Below are 18,070 nucleotides of genomic sequence, written 5' to 3'. Positions count from 1 at the left end.
TGACCTGCATTTAAAGCTGAAAAGGGGAAATACAGAAGGAGTCAGGCAGAGAGGGATCCATAGAACTGGTAGCTGAGCTGATGAGGGGATGAGGTGAGGATGAGAGTGGAAACGAAGAATTCAAGGAAAGTAGAGACACAGGAGAACAGCAGCAATAAAGAATAGGAATGACTGAATCAGATTCAGGTTCATTTGTCATGTTCAGGATTAACACAGGGTCAACAATGCAATGAAATGTCGTGGACAAGAGAACTGGTCAGCTCAGGTGTAAGTAGCACAAATAGTAAGAGCAAACAACAGAATAATTACTAAAATTTTAAACACAAAAACGACTACTTTTATATCTTATTTACAAAAGGAGAGGAGTAGATAAAGGTGATAAACGTGTTGTACGTTGGAGTGTATCAGCAGTTAAAGAAAAAATGTGGTGAAACAGGTTTACTGTCAGCTTTGAGATGACTGAAAACATTCCTCTGTGAGTGATGTAAAAGGAAATGAATGGAGATTCTAATACAGATGAAAAGAACTCAGACGCCATTACAGGGTGTACGATCTCTGCTGGAAAACATGTATTTGGAGGATTTTAAGAGGAAAAGTGAAGAGACTGTATATTGGTGAGTCCTGCTATTGAAACTACTTCAGTCACAAATGGCTGAGAGAGCTGCTCTTGAAAGTTTTCTGAGCTGCCATGTGTGTTCAGAGACTTTCAGAGATCCTGTGTCTCTGAGCTGCAACCACAACTTCTGTTCAAGCTGCCTGCAGAGATTCTGGGAACAAGCTAAAAACAAAAACTGTCCTATTTGTAAAAGAAAATCCTCAAAAGAAAATCTTGGGGTGAACTTTACACTGAAGGAACTGGCTGACTCCTTTGCTGGAAGACAGAAATCTGGATCATCTGAGACAGAAAAGGGCAAAGAGAAGTCATTAATGGTGGTTTGTAGGAAACACAAAGAAGAACCTAAATTGTTCTGTGAGGACGAGCAGAGAGCTGTGTGTCCTGTCTGTGAGTTTTCTCTCCACCAGAATCACAAAGTGGTTCCTATAGAACAAGCAGTCAGTGACCTGAAGGAGCAGCTGAAATCTGACTTAAAGTCTCTGCAGGACAAGAGGAACAAATACAAACAAGTGGAGGAAACATACAATGAGGTGATTCAACACTCCAAGAAGCAGCTGCTGTCCACAGAGAGGCAGATCAGAGCAGAGTTCAACAAGCTCCACCAGTTCCTGAAAGAGGAAGAGGAGTCCAGACTGGCAGCTCTGAGGGAGGAAGAGGAGCAGAAGGGGAAGACTGTCAGCAGAGAGATGAAGAGGATTCAGGAGCAGATCTCCTCTCTGTCAGACAGTATCTCTGCTGTTGAAGAAGAGCTGCAGAAACACCAGGTGCCATTCCTCAGCAGTTATAAAGACACTCAGACCAGAGCCAGAGCCCAGTGCTCACTGTCAGATCCACAGCTGGTCTCAGGAGCACTGATAGATGTGGCCAAACACCTGGGCAACCTGTCCTTCAGAGTCTGGCAGAAGATGGAGGAGAAGGTCCACTTCAGTCCTGTCATTCTGGACCCAAACACTGCATACCCCTGGCTCTATCTGTCTGATGATCTGACCAGTGTGAGACGTGGAGACACAAAGCAGCAGCTTCCTGACAATCCAGAGAGAAACACTAACTATACCAATGTTCTGGGCTCTGAGGGCTTCAGCTCAGGGAAACACAGCTGGGAGGTGGAGGTGGGAGATCATCCTATCTGGAATGTTGGTTTAGCTAAAGAGTCAGTTGACAGGAAGGGAGAAAGTCCTGCTTCACCAAAATATGGAATCTGGTGTTTAACACATCGCAGTGGAAAATACACTAATGTTGTTGGTAAAACTGTGACAGTGAAGAAGAGTCTCCAGAGGATCAGAGTCCAGCTGGACTATGACAGAGGGGAGGTGTCCTTCTACAACTCTGAAGACATGACTCACATCTACACTCACAGAGACACTTTCACTGAGAAACTCTTCCCATTTTTCAGTATTGGTTTAGCTGGTTTTGCCAAAACCTCTGATATCAAAATCAGAAAGTGAGATTTCTCTGTGATGTTCAGAGATGTTTGTTTTTCTGTGACAATCATTCCAGGTTCATTTCTCTGTAAAGTCATCGTCACACAACAGTGATAGTTTCCACTGAAAGACTTTTTCATTCTGCTTGAAGGTAGGTTGTAATTTTAAATGAATTATTTCAAATGTAGAAAATTAAAAATGTAGACCTCAACATTTGTTCTCAATTAAAACATTAACAGTCACTTTTGAATTCAGAGTCTGTTCAGATTTGATTAGAACAAGTACATGACTTTTGTCTGAAAGATTTTTTTCCTCTCCTGATGAGTTATTTTATCCTTTAACATGTTCTAACGAGATTTTCAGTGGTTCAGTGAATCTAAAATCATTGTGTCTGATTGATTGTTCTTATTTTATTCTACAGCAGAACTGATTTATTTTCTTGGCTCACAGAAACTGTTAATCCAACTGTCTGAAATGAATGATGTGGTGTGGTTGCCATCAATGATTTAATTGTTTTTAGTTTGTGTAGGATGTAACTTGATGTTTTTGATATTCTGCTCATGTTTAATGGATTCTAACAGAATATAGTCTCATGTTGTTCAGTAAATCCTCTGATCATACTGTAATCTGAATGATGCTCTCTTGGCTTCTAACAAACATGCTCAGTGTGTCCAGTCAGTTCTTCTCATGTCATTAACTTCCTGTAATTAGGTCAGAAAACAGAGTGTGTGGTGTTTTTGTGCTGATGTCTCTAAAAGACTAGGCTTTAAAACTACAAATACCACTGTCCAAGTGTGTTTTGTTCAAACTGTATTTGTTTGTTACTAATTTGCATATGTTGGTTAAAAAGAAGAGGATTGTAAATATGAGGGACAGTTGAAATAACAGTTGACACAATCCTTTTTCTCACGTCCCTGAGCCTCAGTTTCATACATGGTCCTTTGCTTCCATCTAGTGGGTACATGGTGGTACTACAGAAAACTAACGTGACATTGTTTTCCACTAACAGAGAGCTTTACAACACTCAACACAATAACGATATTTTATGGATTCTATAATGTGCACAATGATAGAATTTGATGATGTACAGATTAAATAAAACAATAAATGGTTTATTTTTGTGTACAATGACTCCTGTAGTGGGAATCAGTAGTATTCTGTTGCTTTGTGGTATTTCTATTAACTCTTGTTCCAGTTCCAGTCAAGGGGTTGATGAATGAGTTCAGTGTCATCTCTGTACATGATATCATTGCTATCAGGGTGTTTTCTACTATCTAATCTAGAAGAAATAGTTTAAATATCACCTTTGTCTCATCAGAGAATGCAGTGACTACAGTACATGTGCAAGGACGAAATTTTGATTTCAGAGGTGGGGGGACACAAGTATTTTTAATAAACTCTAATCTTTCAGTTCTCTGTGTTTTCTAGTAGTTCTTCTAGTTTTCGGGTACTTTTAAATTTAATTTTCCTTTTTTGGTTTGACTGGTTGTAAAGCATGTAGCAAAACATTATCACCCAATTCTGTGTTTCACCTTGTTAGTCAGCTTCACTCCAACTCAGGACATGAACAGTGGGTTAATTTAGGGTGCAACAATCATCAATTCTGATTATGCAGTTATAGAGGAAAACATGTAGTTTCGCAATTATCATGAGTTTGGATGCATAAAATCATATTTGTATATATTGTATTTTTCCCTTTTTTAATATCAAATCAAATCAAATCAAATTTTATTTGTATGGCACTTTCCATACTAAAAGCAATACAAAGTGCCTCACAGAGGCTAAAATCAGCAAAGACAAAGCAGGCTAAAAACACTAAGGACAAAACCCAACCCTCCCACCCCCTTAAAAACACAGAGATACACAGAGACACACACCCACCCACACACACATACACACACCCCCCATCCCCCCCACACGTAGAAACACATACACACACACACACACACACACACAAAGGCTCACACTCACTGTACACGTTAGAGAGAGACATGGCTGGCACTGAGACCTGGAGCAAGGAAAAAGACACCTTTGGGGGCCGACCGCATCGAGAGGGCCTCCAGCCACGACTATAGGCAGTGCCGCCGTAGAGAGACAGCCCCGACCCGGGTAGACAGGGGGCCCTACACCAAGGTGCAGAGCCCCCCAGCCACCAGGGCCAGAGCCACCCACAGGACAGCACCCCCGTCAGTAGACCAGAGCAGCTCCCAGTGCGGTAGGCCCCCATGAGGAGACACTGGAGCTAAAAACTGAGGGACTAAAACTGTAAGACAGAATAAAAATGACCAATATAGATAAGATATATATAACATATAATTAAAGTAAAAAAAATAAAAAAAAATAAGAAATGATAAAAAGTCTGAGAAGAACTGCTAAGAACTAAAACTGCTAAAATCTGAGGGCCGAAAACTAAAACTTTAAAATGGGGTAAAAATGAAAAGTATAGATAAAATGCTTTCAACTTGTACATGAAGACATGTAGTTAAAGCATATCAAGAATATGATTAAAAGGTAGGGTAATAAAAGAAATCAGTTAATAATAACAATAATAATAATACATTTTATTTATCAGCACTTTCAATCAAACTAATACACTTTATAAGATTATTGAGAGCTGTGTAAATGATGAGGAGGATTTTGAAGTGGATACAGAGTCTTTATTGGAGCCAGTGAAGGTGTAGCAGGATGGGTGGAACCATTTACACTTTGACTTGTAAAGAAGTCTCTTATGTCCACTTTTCTTTTTTTAGACATCCTGGCTGCGCCTAATTACCAAACACACATGGACACCGATTCAAAGGTTAATGTAAATGAAAGCTCTGATGTTACAATCCTTCTAGCTGACGTGACCCAGGCAGAACAAAGGAACAATTTACAGCAGCAGATTAAGAAGGACTCCTGACCAAAGACTAGCAGACCGGTGTGACAGCAAGGTGGAGTGACAGCGGGGACGGCCAATCACACAAGAGACGGCAGAGCCAATGGAGGAGCTTGTGGGCGGGGCTAAACTAAGGGAAACAGGCTTCAGCTTGAGCGGCCGTTTTCCGCTTGGTCCTAGTGCTTGACGGGTCTCTGGTTACTATAGTAACATTGTTTTAGGATGGTAGAAAGTGCAGGGGACCAAAACGGCCTTTTGAAAAAGTCCCCCCCCCCCGTCCGTGTACATACCGTATGTACTTGGTAGTAAGCTGATATCTCTAACAGCTGGTAACCTGAAGCATCTCATAACCTGGACTTTACTCATTTCATTTCTACCTTTACGTGAACGTGAGAAAGTCCATGATCAATGTGAGCATCATGTTTTTGTTCTGTTATCTTGGTTTATTTAATTGTTCCCTGCACTGTTTGGTTGTGAGTTCCTGCAAGATTCTGTAGAGCCCACATCTTTGAGCTCATCTCAGAGAGAGCAGTGAAAAATATTAAAATCTACCTGCAAACCTGGAATAAGACCATGTTAAAAGATTCTCAGCCCTTGAGTCTTATTTATTGTCACATTCAGAAAAAATGAAAGTGGTTTAAATAAACAAATGCATCTAGTTAATGTTCATGACTTAGAGTAAAAAAGATCGTTTCTGATTCTCGCAAAGATAAATTTTATGTTTTCATCCACTTTAAAATAGACATGTTGTTCCCAGTGTGACCTCAAGAGGGCGACAAATGAAATACATTCTAAAATTCACTCTGTTAATTTTCAAATGCAAAACATTTCCACTGTTTAATTTAATTCTGTGTGTTAATGTAACTGTGTGTGAAAACATCATGGTGATAATTGTGGTTCATTTACTTTCTAGTTCATAGACTGTTACAGAGATGAGAATCACTGTGATTCTGTAAATATGAAATATATAGAAGTAGATTCACTGATCTGATTTGATTTTGGACAATAAAGTTCTATTTTGAAATAAACTTTTCACTTTTGCTGTAATATTTGTTTTCATTCCTCTTTCCTGTTCTATTGTAGATGCATTCTGTGTTAAAGAACTGTCACTGGTCAGATTTGGTTAAATTCACTTGTTGTTTATGTATTCAGGTCACATGGGAGTTATTTAGTGTCAGTTTATTCCACTGTCAGTTTCTACCAACAACACTGACTCCTAGAAATTTAATTTCTCTGAAACTATTTCTGTTTAACAGTCAATGTCATTTTTTTTTCTCTTAACACAAAGAGGAAATGTTGAAAATTGTTGTTTTTGGCAACTTGTAAATATGTTGCTACTGAACATATCAGTAAATATCTTGCAGTACAATCTCAACTTGAATTATTTGACTTTTTAACATTACTGTTTATGCACTCACAGCTTCTGGTTAACGTTACAGAAACTGTCCCGTACTGCAACCAGCCACCAGAGGGCGATACATATATTTCCTGATGTTTTGAAGCTCAGTGTGGCGTCTCTGGTCGTCTCCATCTTTTCTGACTCCACCTAACTCCCAGCTGATTCAAACATGGTCAAAGATAAATTAGCTGTAGAGACCAAAACTGTTTTAGTACCAGGCTGTAAACATGTTTATTTCTGCTGTTTTTAACATGGAGGTCTATGGGGATTGACTCACTGCTGGAGTCAGCCTCTAGTGGACATTAGAGGAACTGCAGTTTTTTCACACCTCACCTGTTTTATTTGCTAAAAGCTGCCTCCGTACTTTGTCAATTCCACATATTCTTCAAGCCAAGAGTTCATTTTGTGTCATAAGATGCAGTAACATGCTGAGAAAGTCACTGGCCTGCTGCTACCTGAGCATTTATTGTAAATCTTCAGTCGTGTCTCGTAGAATCTAACTGAGACTCCAGTTGTGACCAACAGCTGAGAGCTTCACTCCCAGGGTCTGTCCTTGTAATCCTACCCAAGCCCCATGATGCACTGGGGGGGGGGGTTCTACGGCAACTCTGACAGTCAACAAACATGGCCGACGCTGCAGGGAGCTCTGAGCGACATGAGTGAGTAGAGTTACTGATTATTCCACTGGAAACAGCTGACACATTACAGATTCCTTCAGAGGACTTCAGTGTATTGAACCAGTATCTAAGTGAGTGGGAGGTGTTTGAAGAGACACAGTGAGCAGCTGGAGACACAGGGTCCTTTCTGCTTCCAATGAATTGACGTCAGTGGACGGATTAGTCTTCAGTGCAGCAATAAAGATGTTTCAGCTGAGCTTCACACGTCAAACATGAAGCTCAGAGATGATTCCAGTTTAGTTTGTGTGTTGGGACCAAATGTCTGGAAAATGTGACAACACTCAAGTTTCCCTTCAACGTTATTTGCTTCAGCTAAATTCAGTCACTTTTAGTTCAGTCTGACAAAAAGTCAATGAGGAGGAAGTGAGGCTTTAGCAGTCCTACCACACTGGAGAACTGGACCCATGGAGAGTTAAGGACGGGACCATCTGGTCCAGTGGCGTCTGATGGATGCTGGCTCGCCATCTTCTCTGTCAAGGAGAATCCAAACTCTCATTTGATTCCAGGTGATCCCAGCCTGTGGAGAAACCAGATTATTTGGATATAGAGCCACAGTGAACGTCACATCACAATCCTCTAAATCCTGCTGCAACACAGGAGCAGTTAAACCCATGAATTCATGTTAACTGTAGAGCACTTCACTGCAGGAGTGTTTGATCATTTCAACCATGAATTCTCCTCATTAAACCTTTAAACTCTCACATTGATGTGTTTCTCTTTTGAATCCAGGACTTAATTAAAGCACAAACATTTGACACGTTCCTACGACTGAGGTTCTGCTTTAAGAGTAGATCTCAAAGTCTTTTTAAACATGCTGTCATTAACACTGGCAGATAATAAGAGCAAACGTGCAAAGCGTAACACAAACAGCAGCAGTCTGGAGAAGAAATCAAGTTTCCTTCTCCAGCTGGAATTCTGCAGACTCTGATTAAACCACACTTGTTTAGTGGAACTGCAAATAATCCTGGAACTAAAAGAAGTTTACAGGACTTCTTTCTCTACTGGGCAACAGAAACATAAATGATGGCTGCAGCAGAATGGTCAGGTCATCACGTGACCACAGAAGCCAAATAAATCTGCATCAGTACAAGGTGAACAACACATTATTAACTGATTAATTACTGGTGAGTTTTTATAAAATGTTAAGTTTAGTCAGAGCAGATGAAATAAAAACTATTATTTTATTAAACACAACATTCCTCTGGACTCACGGATGGATAAAGAGGAATTCAAATCCTCAAAAAGAGACGAAAACCATAAAATCAGAATAAAGAACTGGGGAATAAATCATGATGTAATGGAAAATAATTTAGTTTATTCCAAATAATAAAGAAAAAAACAAATGTTGATGAGGTGAAAATAATCAGACTGTTGTTGGACTACTTGATAATATTTGAAATCTGAAATCCACACTAACTGTCACGTTCCCTCCCAGGCGTTCCCGCTCCCACATACCAACGTTCTCAGGCCCCAAACTGTACGTGATGCTATGGAAACAGGACATGAAGAACCAGAGGCTGCTGATGAAGGTAGGCGCCAGTGGAGGAAACAAACGCACCTCCCTGCAGTCAGTCTGACTGCACAGTCAGACTGACTGTGTGTGAATGTGTGGTTCAGAACACAGCTCTGGCGGGGATCCCTGTGGTTCCTCTGGAGGAGTCTTTGTGTTTTGTGGTCGGGAGCGTCTCTGCCACAGCCAGCGCTCCACCCAGAGCTCCTCCTCCTCCTCCTCTTCCTCCTCCTCGGCTCCTCTCAGCCAGACAGGACTGACAGCTCATCGCTCCTCCCACTTCTCCAGGTGAAGCAGCTCATTCAGCTCAGATGCTGTGTTCAGAAACCCAAATGAAGGTTGGAGGCTAGCAGTCTGGAAGCTAGCTGGCTCTAAGGCTAACACCAGGACACTGGTAGATGTGGAGCCCAGAGGAAGTCGGTAGCCTGGCTTCCTAGAGGGAGATGTCCTGAAGGTCTAGCTCACCTGAAAGGTGACTCCTGGGATTTGGACGAGATGGAATCATGCAGAGAGTTAAATAAGTCAGGTTGAGGGCTATCAGGATGATTGCTATCTGACTCAGGAACTGGAACAGGATGGTAGGGAGGCTCATAGCTAGCAGGCTGGACACCAAGCAGGCCCATTCAAACCACCTGTGGTGCAGGTGAGAGGGTGGCTGCCTCATAGGCTGGAGTAGACATGGAGCTAGTAGTCAGGTGGTTGGACAACTCAGGAAGTGGGACGTGCAACTGGTTCATAGAGTTGATAGCTATAGCATTATCTGACACTAGGAAAGGCAGGGAGCTAACTGACACAAGGACTGGAGATGGAAAGAGACTAAGAGGCTGGGAACCAGCAGGTTGGAGGTCATCTGGTTGACTGATGGGGTTTAGAGAATGTGGTGGAGGCTTATAACTAGCAAACAGGGACAAAGACGGGGAAGCAGAGGGGTTTAGGAAATCCTTTATCCACTGAGAAGATTCTTTAGAAAAGGTTTAAAGGACACTTCCCTGTGGGCCATAATATGAGCAGACTCTTTCCCTGCTCAGGCCTTTATCCTCTCACTGTGAAGGAACCAAGCAGACCCCTTATTGAAAGATGAACTTCAGGAGTTGACATATAGGTTACAAGAGAACTAAAAGTTTATCCTCAGATAAAAAGTCTGCTTGGTCCATTGTTGCTTTAATTCATTCTGACATGTTGGCAGAAAATGTTTCCTGTTACAGCTCATGAAGAACAAATGTAGTCAGAGTGGTTTACTGTGAACTTTGAGGCGACTGGAAATATGAACTCCTCCCTGGAGAACTAAAGCACAAACCTCACCCTTTTAATGTTTAGTATTTTTATGAGCTGAAGGACCTGAATGTTTTGTTAAGTAGAAGAAAATCAAAAGAGATTAAATATTAAGAAATGAGCAACACGTGAGGAACAAGGAAATTGATTTACACTAAAAGAAAAGCAGAATATTCACCTGTGGAAGACGTCAAGGCACCATCTGCTGCAAATAAACTGACACTGCACCTTTACTGGTATGTAATAAATTCACCCGAGTGACTAAAATAGACTGAGACCGAGCTCAGACGCCATTACAGGGTGTACGATCTCTGCTGGGAAAAACATGTATTTGGAGGATTTTAAGAGGAAAAGTGAAGAGACTGTATATTGGTGAGTCCTGCTATTGAAACTAATTCAGTCACAAATGGCTGAGAGAGCTGATCTTCTTGAAAGTTTTCTGAGCTGCCATGTGTGTTCAGAGACTTTCAGAGATCCTGTGTCTCTGAGCTGCAACCACAACTTCTGTTCAAGCTGCCTGCAGAAATTCTGGGAACAAGCTAAAAACAAAAACTGTCCTATTTGTAAAAGAAAATCCTCAAAAGAGAATCCTTGGGTGAACTTTACACTGAAGGAACTGGCTGACTCCTTTGCTGGAAGACAGAAATCTGGATCATCTGAGACAGAAAAGGGCAAAGAGAAGTCATTAATGGTGGTTTGTAGTAAACACAAAGAAGAACCTAAATTGTTCTGTGAGGATGAGCAGAGAGCTGTGTGTCCTGTCTGTGAGTTTTCTCTCCACCACAATCACAAAGTGGTTCCTATAGAACAAGCAGTCAGTGACCTGAAGGAGCAGCTGAAATCTGACTTAAAGTCTCTGGAGGACAAGAGGAACAAATACAAACAAGTGGAGGAAACATACAATGAGGTGATTCAACACTCCAAGAAGCAGCTGCTGTCCACAGAGAGGCAGATCAGAGCAGAGTTCAACAAGCTCCACCAGTTCCTGAAAGAGGAAGAGGAGTCCAGACTGGCAGCTCTGAGGGAGGAAGAAGAGCAGAAGGAGAAGACTGTCAGCAGAGAGATGAAGAGGATTCAGGAGCAGACCAAACACCTGGGCAACCTGTCCTTCAGAGTCTGGAAGAAGATGGAGGAGAAGGTCCACTTCAGTCCTGTCATTCTGGACCCAAACACTGCAAACCCCTGTCTCTATCTGTCTGATGATCTGACCAGTGTGAGATATGGAGACACAGAGCAGCAGCTTCCTGACAATCCAGAGAGAATCCCTAAGTATCCCATTGTTCTGGGCTCTGAGGGCTTCAGCTCAGGGAAACACAGCTGGGAGGTGGAGGTGGGAGATCATCCTAACTGGAATATTGGTTTAGCTAAAGAGTCAGTTGACAGGAAGGGAGAAAGTCCTGCTTCACCAAAATATGGAATCTGGTGTTTAACACATCGCAGTGGAAAATACACTAATGGTGCTGGTAAAACTGTGACAGTGGAGAAGAGTCTCCAGAGGATCAGAGTCCAGCTGGACTATGACAGGGGGGAGGTGTCCTTCTACAACTCTGAAGACATGACTCTCATCTGCACTCACAGAGACACTTTCACTGAGAAACTCTTCCCATATTTCGATGTTGGTGGAGCTGGTTCTGCCAAAACCTCTGATATCAAAATCAGAAAGTGAGATTTCTCTGTGATGTTCAGAGATGTTTGTTTTTCTGTGACAATCATTCCAGGTTCATTTCTCTGTAAAGTCATCATCACACAACAGTGATAGTTTCCACTGAAAGACTTTTTCATTCTGCTTGAAGGTAGGTTGTAATTTTAAATGAATTATTTCAAATGTAGAAAATGAAAAATGTAGACCTCAACATTTGTTCTCAATTAAAACATTAACAGTCACTTCTGAATTCAGAGTCTGTTCAGATTTGATTAGAACAAGTACATGACTTTTGTCTGAAAGATTTTTTTCCTCTCCTGATGAGTTATTTTATCCTTTAACATGTTCTAATGAGATTTTCAGTGGTTCAGTGAATCTAAAATCATTGTGTCTGATTGATTGTTCTTATTTTATTCTACAGCAGAACTGATTTATTTTCTTGGCTCACAGAAACTGTTAATCCAACTGTCTGAAATGAATGATGTGGTGTGGTTGCCATCAATGATTTAGTTGTTTTTAGTTTGTGTAGGATGTAACTTGATGTTTTTGATATTCTGCTCATGTTTAATGGATTCTAACAGAATATAGTCTCATGTTGTTCAGTAAATCCTCTGATCATACTGTAATCTGAATGATGCTCTCTTGGCTTCTAACAAACATGCTCAGTGTGTTAATTTTGTGTCTTAAGATGCTGAGTAAGTCACTGGCCTGCTGCTACCTGAGCATTTAATCTAAATCTTCAGTCGTGTCTCGTAGAATCTAACTCATAGCTGGTTGTAGCCATTTTGGTGCCCCATAGGCAAAATTATGGTTTGGCTTATGGTTTCATATAAAGTTGTACAAATAAACTTCATATAATTTAACTTTCAGTATTAAGAACAATATAAAAACAATATTAACAACAACAATAATAATTATGACAACATACACAGCAGTGATATCAGAGACCACAATAATTGTCTAAACCTGCATTCTCCAGCGAGTGGTGAAGATGTGAGAGAAGCTTTTCTCTGCAGCAGCTTCTAGAGGCCTCAGTGTATCTGGACAGATGTAGAGTAGATGTACCTATTACTGGATAGTACAAGTGAAACACAGAGCTGCAGCAGACAGACTACTTGATATGTTCAGCACAACATCAGTTATTATCTAATTGTGATTATGCATTATTAAAATAAGAGGCTGCACTACAGTAGCTACAGTATCTACAGTAGCATTATTAGGCAACTTTGCTTTATTTCAACTTAGCTAGCCTCTAACTAGTACCAATAAAAAGTCAAACATAATTTTTTAATGTTAGAAAATATGACGTACCTCTACACTGGGAACTCTTTTCCACCTCCTCTTTCCTCTGCTTTCTGAAAGCCTCACCTGAGGGCTTGGACGCATTTTCATGACGACACAATCTTCTTCTTTTTCTTGTTGACGTCGGTCAATATGAACCGCAACAGTACCCGAGATGAGCACCGGTAGTTTGCCCCGCAGCCCCAATCTCCTCTTCCACAGTGCTATTGATGTGTCGTTCGCGAACGAGGCGACTCTAAGAGCCGAAGAGCCGATTCGGTCCAAGAGAGCGGGAACTTCAGCTGCTCCTGCGAATACATGCAAACAGGGGCGGGAAATTATTATGATGGACACCCTGTGTGGCCAATCATATGCAGGACAGACTATACCACTGAGTGAAAAAAGGGGGATGAGGGGAGCCGGATTTAAATGCAAGGTGTCGGGGAAAAGTGAAGAAATGGACCAAAACTGGACATCCAAGCTTATGCATCTGTACTAAACAGTTTCATCCAAAGTGTCATATTGTTAAGACTTTTGGCCTGTATTTATTTGATCTGTTTCCTGTGGTTAAGTTTATTATTATTATTACTATTATTATTATTATTCTAGACACGACGTGGGGACAGTGCACCAGTCAGGTCTGAAAATAATTACTATTATTTCATTTTATTTATAGTTTAAATTATTATTATTACTATTATTATTAACTGAGGGCTTGCAGCACCTTCCTCTCCAGTAGGTTGCGTCCAGTTTGCGCCTATATCGTCTATGCCAAGAGCCGGCTCTGCTCTCAGTTTCACCCCCATTCAAGTTGTGAATGGGGGTGAAACTTTTTGTGAACACTGTTGTAAGTGGCTGATGAGTGGTGTCGCAGTCCACCTTCCACCTGTGGAGTCCACAGACATCTTCCTTTACTCCTTTTTCAAACTATCTTGGCTAAAATGTGGACGCTGGTGTCTTCAAAGAAGTGTCCTTTGTCCTTCAGGTGCTGGTGGACAGCTGAAACCTGACCGACTGTTTTAGCTTTGGTTCTTCTTCTGATTAATTAAAGTGTCAATAATCACATACTTTCTGACATGTTGGCAGAAAATATTTCCTGTTACAGCTCATGAAGAACAAATGTAGTCAAACTGGTTTACTGTGAGCTGAACTGAAAATATGAACTCCTCCCTGGAGGACTAAAGCACAAACTTTTTTTTTAATATTTAGTATTTTTATGAGCTGAAGGACCTTGATGTTTTTTTTAAGTAGAAGAAAATCAAAAAGAGATTAAATATTAAGAAATGAGCAACACGTGAGGAACAAGGAAATTGATTTACACTAAAAGAAAAGCAGAATATTCACCTGTGGAAGACGTCATGGCACCATCTGCTGGAGATAAATTCACCCTTCAGCTTTACTGACAGGAAATAATTCTCATGAATGAGGTTAAAGAAACTGAAAGTAGATTGAGACCGAGCTCAGACGCCATTACAGGGTGTACGATCTCTGCTGGAAAACACGTATTTGGAGGATTTTAAGAGGAAAACTAAAGGGACTGTATATTGGTGAGTCCTGCTATTGAAACTACTTCAGTCACAAATGGCTGAGAAAGTTGCTCTTCTTGAAAGTTTTCTGAGCTGCCATGTGTGTTCAGAGACTTTCAGAGATCCTGTGTCTCTGAGCTGCAACCACAACTTCTGTTCAAGCTGCCTGCAGAAATTCTGGGAACAAGCTCAAAACAAAAGCTGTCCTATTTGTAAAAGAAAATCCTCAAAAGAGTTTCCTTGGGTGAACTTTCCACTGAAGGAACTGGCTGACTCCTTTGCTGGAAGACAGAAATCTGGATCATCTGAGACAGAAAAGGGCAAAGAGAAGTCATTAATGGTGGTTTGTAGTAAACACAAAGAAGAACCTAAATTGTTCTGTGAGGATGAGCAGAGAGCTGTGTGTCCTGTCTGTGACTCTTCTCTCCACCACAATCACAAAGTGGTTCCTATAGAACAAGCAGTCAGTGACCTGAAGGAGCAGCTGAAATCTGACTTAAAGTCTCTGCAGGACAAGAGGAACAAATACAAACAAGTGGAGGAAACATACAATGAGGTGATTCAACACTCCAAGAAGCAGCTGCTGTCCACAGAGTGGCAGATCAGAGATGAATTCAACAAGCTCCACCAGTTCCTGAAAGAGGAAGAGGAGTCCAGACTGGCAACTCTGAGGGAGGAAGGGGAGCAGAAGGAGAAGACTGTCAGCAGAGAGATGAAGAGGATTCAGGAGCAGATCTCCTCTCTGTCAGACAGTATCTCTGCTGTTGAAGAAGAGCTGCAGAAACACCAGGTGCCATTCCTCAGCAGTTATAAAGACACTCAGACCAGAGCCAGAGCCCAGTGCTCACTGTCAGATCCACAGCTGGTCTCAGGAGCACTGATAGATGTGGCCAAACACCTGGGCAACCTGTCCTTCAGAGTCTGGGAGAAGATGGAGGAGAAGGTTCACTTCAGTCCTGTCATTCTGGACCCAAACACTTCAAGCCCCTGGCTCTATCTGTCTGATGATTTGACCAGTGTGAGACTTGGAGACACAGAGCAGCAGCTTCCTGACAATCCAGAGAGAAACACTAAGTATCCCACTGTTCTGGGCTCTGAGGGCTTCAGCTCAGGGAAACACAGCTGGGAGATGGAGGTGGGAGATCATCCTGACTGGATTGTTGGTTTAGCTAAAGAGTCAGTTGACAGGAAGGGAAAGAGATTGGCTTCACCAAAACATGGAATCTGGTGTTTGTTGCATCGCTGTGGAAAATACACTAATGGCTTTAAAAATACGATAGTGAAGACGAGTCTCCAGAGGATCAGAGTCCAGCTGGACTATGACAGGGGGGAGGTGTCCTTCTACAACTCTGAAGACATGTCTCACATCTACACTCACAGAGACACTTTCACTGAGAAACTCTTCCCATTTTTTAATATTGGTGAAGCTAGTTCTGCCAAAACCTCTGATATCAAAATCAGAAAGTGAGATTTCTCTGTGATGTTCAGAGATGTTTGTTTTTCTGTGACAATCATTCCAGGTTCATTTCTCTGTAAAGTCATCATCACACAACAGTGATAGTTTCCACTGAAAGACTTTTTCATTCTGCTTGAAAGTAGGTTGTAATTTTAAATGAATTATTTCAAATGTAGAAAATTAAAAATGTAGACCTCAACATTTGTTCTCAATTAAAACATCAACAGTCACTTTTGAATTCAGAGTCTGTTCAGATTTGATTAGAACAAGTACATGACTTTTGTCTGAAAGATTTGTTCCCTCTCCTGATGAGTTATTTTATCCTTTAACATGTTCTAATGAGATTTTCAGTGGTTCAGTGAATCTAAAATCATTGTGTCTGATTGATTGTTCTTATTTTATTCTACAGCAGAACTGATTTATTTTCTTGGCTCACAGAAACTGTTAATCCAACTGTCTGAAATGAATGATGTGGTGTGGTTGCCATCAATGATTTAGTTGTTTTTAGTTTGTGTAGGATGTAACTTGATGTTTTTGATATTCTGCTCATGTTTAATGGATTCTAACAGAATATAGTCGCATGTTGTTCAGTAAATCCTCTGATCATACTGTAATCTGAATGATGCTCTCTTGGCTTCTAACAAACATGCTCAGTGTGTCCAGTCAGTTCTTCTCATGTAATTAACTTCCTGTAATTAGGTCATAAAACAGAGTGTGTGGTGTTTTTGTGCTAATGTCTCTAAAAGACTAGGCTTTAAAACTACAAATACAACTGTCCAAGTGTGTTTTGTTCAAACTGTATTTGTTTGTTACTAATTTGCATATGTTATAAAGAACGGGAGGATTGTAAACATCGGGGACTGTTGAAATAACAGCATCCCTGAGCCTCAATTTCACATGTGGTCCTTTACTTCTATCTAGTGGGTATATATTGGCACTTCAGGAATCAAATAGCACCATTGTTTTCCACTAACAGAGAGCTTTACAACAATATGCCACACTCTTTGCTGACTCATTTCATTGTCAAGTTAGATGACAACTTGACAATTAGATTTAATTTAATTCACTTTAAAAATAAAAGTGTTGTTTCCAATTTGACCACAAATCAAATCAATTTCTAAATACGCTTTTAATTTCCACGGACGAAACATTTCTGTTGTTTAATTTAATTATGTGTGTTTCTGTGTGTAGTCTGCATGTTCTCCCTGTGTCTGCGTGGGTTCTCTCCAGGTTCTCCAGCTTCCTCCCACCGTCCAAAGACATGCTGGTTAGGTTCATTGGTGATTCTAAATTGGCCGTAGGTGTGAGTGTCTCTCTGTGTGTTAGCCCTGAGATAGACTGGAGACCTGTCCAGGGACCCCACCTCTCGCCCAATGACAGCTGGGATAGGCTCCAGCCCCCCTGCGACCCTTCACAGGAACAAGCGGTTACAGAAGATGAATGAATAAATGAATGTAACTGTGTTTAAAAACATCATGGTATTATTCTTTTCAGAGATGAGAATTGTTTATTGTTTATTGTTTATTGTTTATTTGGATCCCCATTAGCTGCAGCAGAACTGCAGCTATTCTTCCTGGGGTCCGACATATAATACAAGACAAAAATTTAAAACAAAAAAAAAACAGACAGACAAACAAATACTATATATATATATATATATATATATATATATACATATACATATACATATACATATATATATATGGGAGATCTTATGGTTATGGTAAGGAAAGATTTGGTGTGGCTGAGAAACAGAAGAAGCAAGAGGGACAGGTGGTTAGATCGAGGCGTCAGCAAGATATCGATAGGCTCGTACAGGAGAGGAGACTCCTTAAGAGGCAGTGGAGGAAAGCTACAGTTGAAGAGAAGGAAGGTATTGATTGTTTACAGGCAGATGTTAGGAAGCAGTTGGCAGCGTTAAGAAGGGCGGAGAACATTAGGAAAAATAGGAAAAGGAAAGAGCAGGCTAGATTAGCATTTTATAAGGACCCATTTAGGTTTGTGAAGTCACTATTTAGTAAGGAAAAGAATGGTAGCCTTACAGTACCAAAAGAGAAGCTTGAGGAGTACTTGGAGGAGGTGCACAAAGATACGGATAGGTTTAGAAAGTTGGCACTACCCTCTGATATTCCACCTATTGGTGAAATAGTTAGCCAGTGTGATGACAGCCCACCAAGGTGGAAAGAGGTTCAAGAAGTGGTAAGACGTGCAAGAGCCTCTTCAGCCCCGGGATCTAATGGGGTCCCCTACCGGCTGTATAAGAGTGCACCAGATGTGCTGAGGTTCCTGTGGAAATTGATGAAGGTAGTATGGAAGAAACAGGTTATTCCCAAGGCATGGCGCAGGGCAGGGGGGATTTTTATTCCCAAAGAGACAGACTCGTTGGAAATAA

The 18,070-nt window shown here is 41.0% G+C and overlaps 3 protein-coding genes and 1 pseudogene across 4 annotated transcripts; all 4 read left to right on the top strand.

The window, feature by feature from the left end:
* Positions 1-648: 648 nt before the first annotated feature.
* On the top strand, positions 649-2,061 carry LOC311492368 (nuclear factor 7, brain-like; the record flags this gene model as incomplete). Its single annotated transcript, XM_084550631.1, has 1 exon — positions 649-2,061. The coding sequence occupies one exon, from the start codon at positions 649-651 to the stop codon at positions 2,059-2,061; it is 1,413 nt and encodes a 470-aa protein (XP_084406757.1).
* Positions 2,062-6,684: 4,623 nt separating this feature from the next.
* On the top strand, positions 6,685-8,793 carry LOC311492642 (sperm-associated microtubule inner protein 10-like; annotated as a pseudogene). The gene is made up of 3 exons: positions 6,685-6,973; positions 8,427-8,520; positions 8,609-8,793. The product of its transcript is annotated as a sperm-associated microtubule inner protein 10-like (transcript).
* A 1,386-nt stretch (positions 8,794-10,179) lies between these two features.
* LOC311492391 (zinc-binding protein A33-like) lies at positions 10,180-11,439 on the top strand (the record flags this gene model as incomplete). The annotated part of the gene is made up of 1 exon (XM_084550655.1): positions 10,180-11,439. The coding sequence occupies one exon, from the start codon at positions 10,180-10,182 to the stop codon at positions 11,437-11,439; it is 1,260 nt and encodes a 419-aa protein (XP_084406781.1).
* Positions 11,440-14,277: 2,838 nt separating this feature from the next.
* Positions 14,278-15,690, top strand: LOC311492390 (nuclear factor 7, brain-like; the record flags this gene model as incomplete). The annotated part of the gene is made up of 1 exon (XM_084550654.1): positions 14,278-15,690. The coding sequence occupies one exon, from the start codon at positions 14,278-14,280 to the stop codon at positions 15,688-15,690; it is 1,413 nt and encodes a 470-aa protein (XP_084406780.1).
* Positions 15,691-18,070: the final 2,380 nt, after the last annotated feature.

Source organism: Chelon labrosus (assembly GCF_963514085.1).
Source record: "Chelon labrosus genome assembly, chromosome: 9".
Taxonomy (NCBI): Eukaryota; Metazoa; Chordata; class Actinopteri; order Mugiliformes; family Mugilidae; genus Chelon; species Chelon labrosus.
The sequence above is the reverse complement of the archived record's forward strand: the minus strand, read 5'-3'. Positions and strand labels throughout refer to the sequence as shown.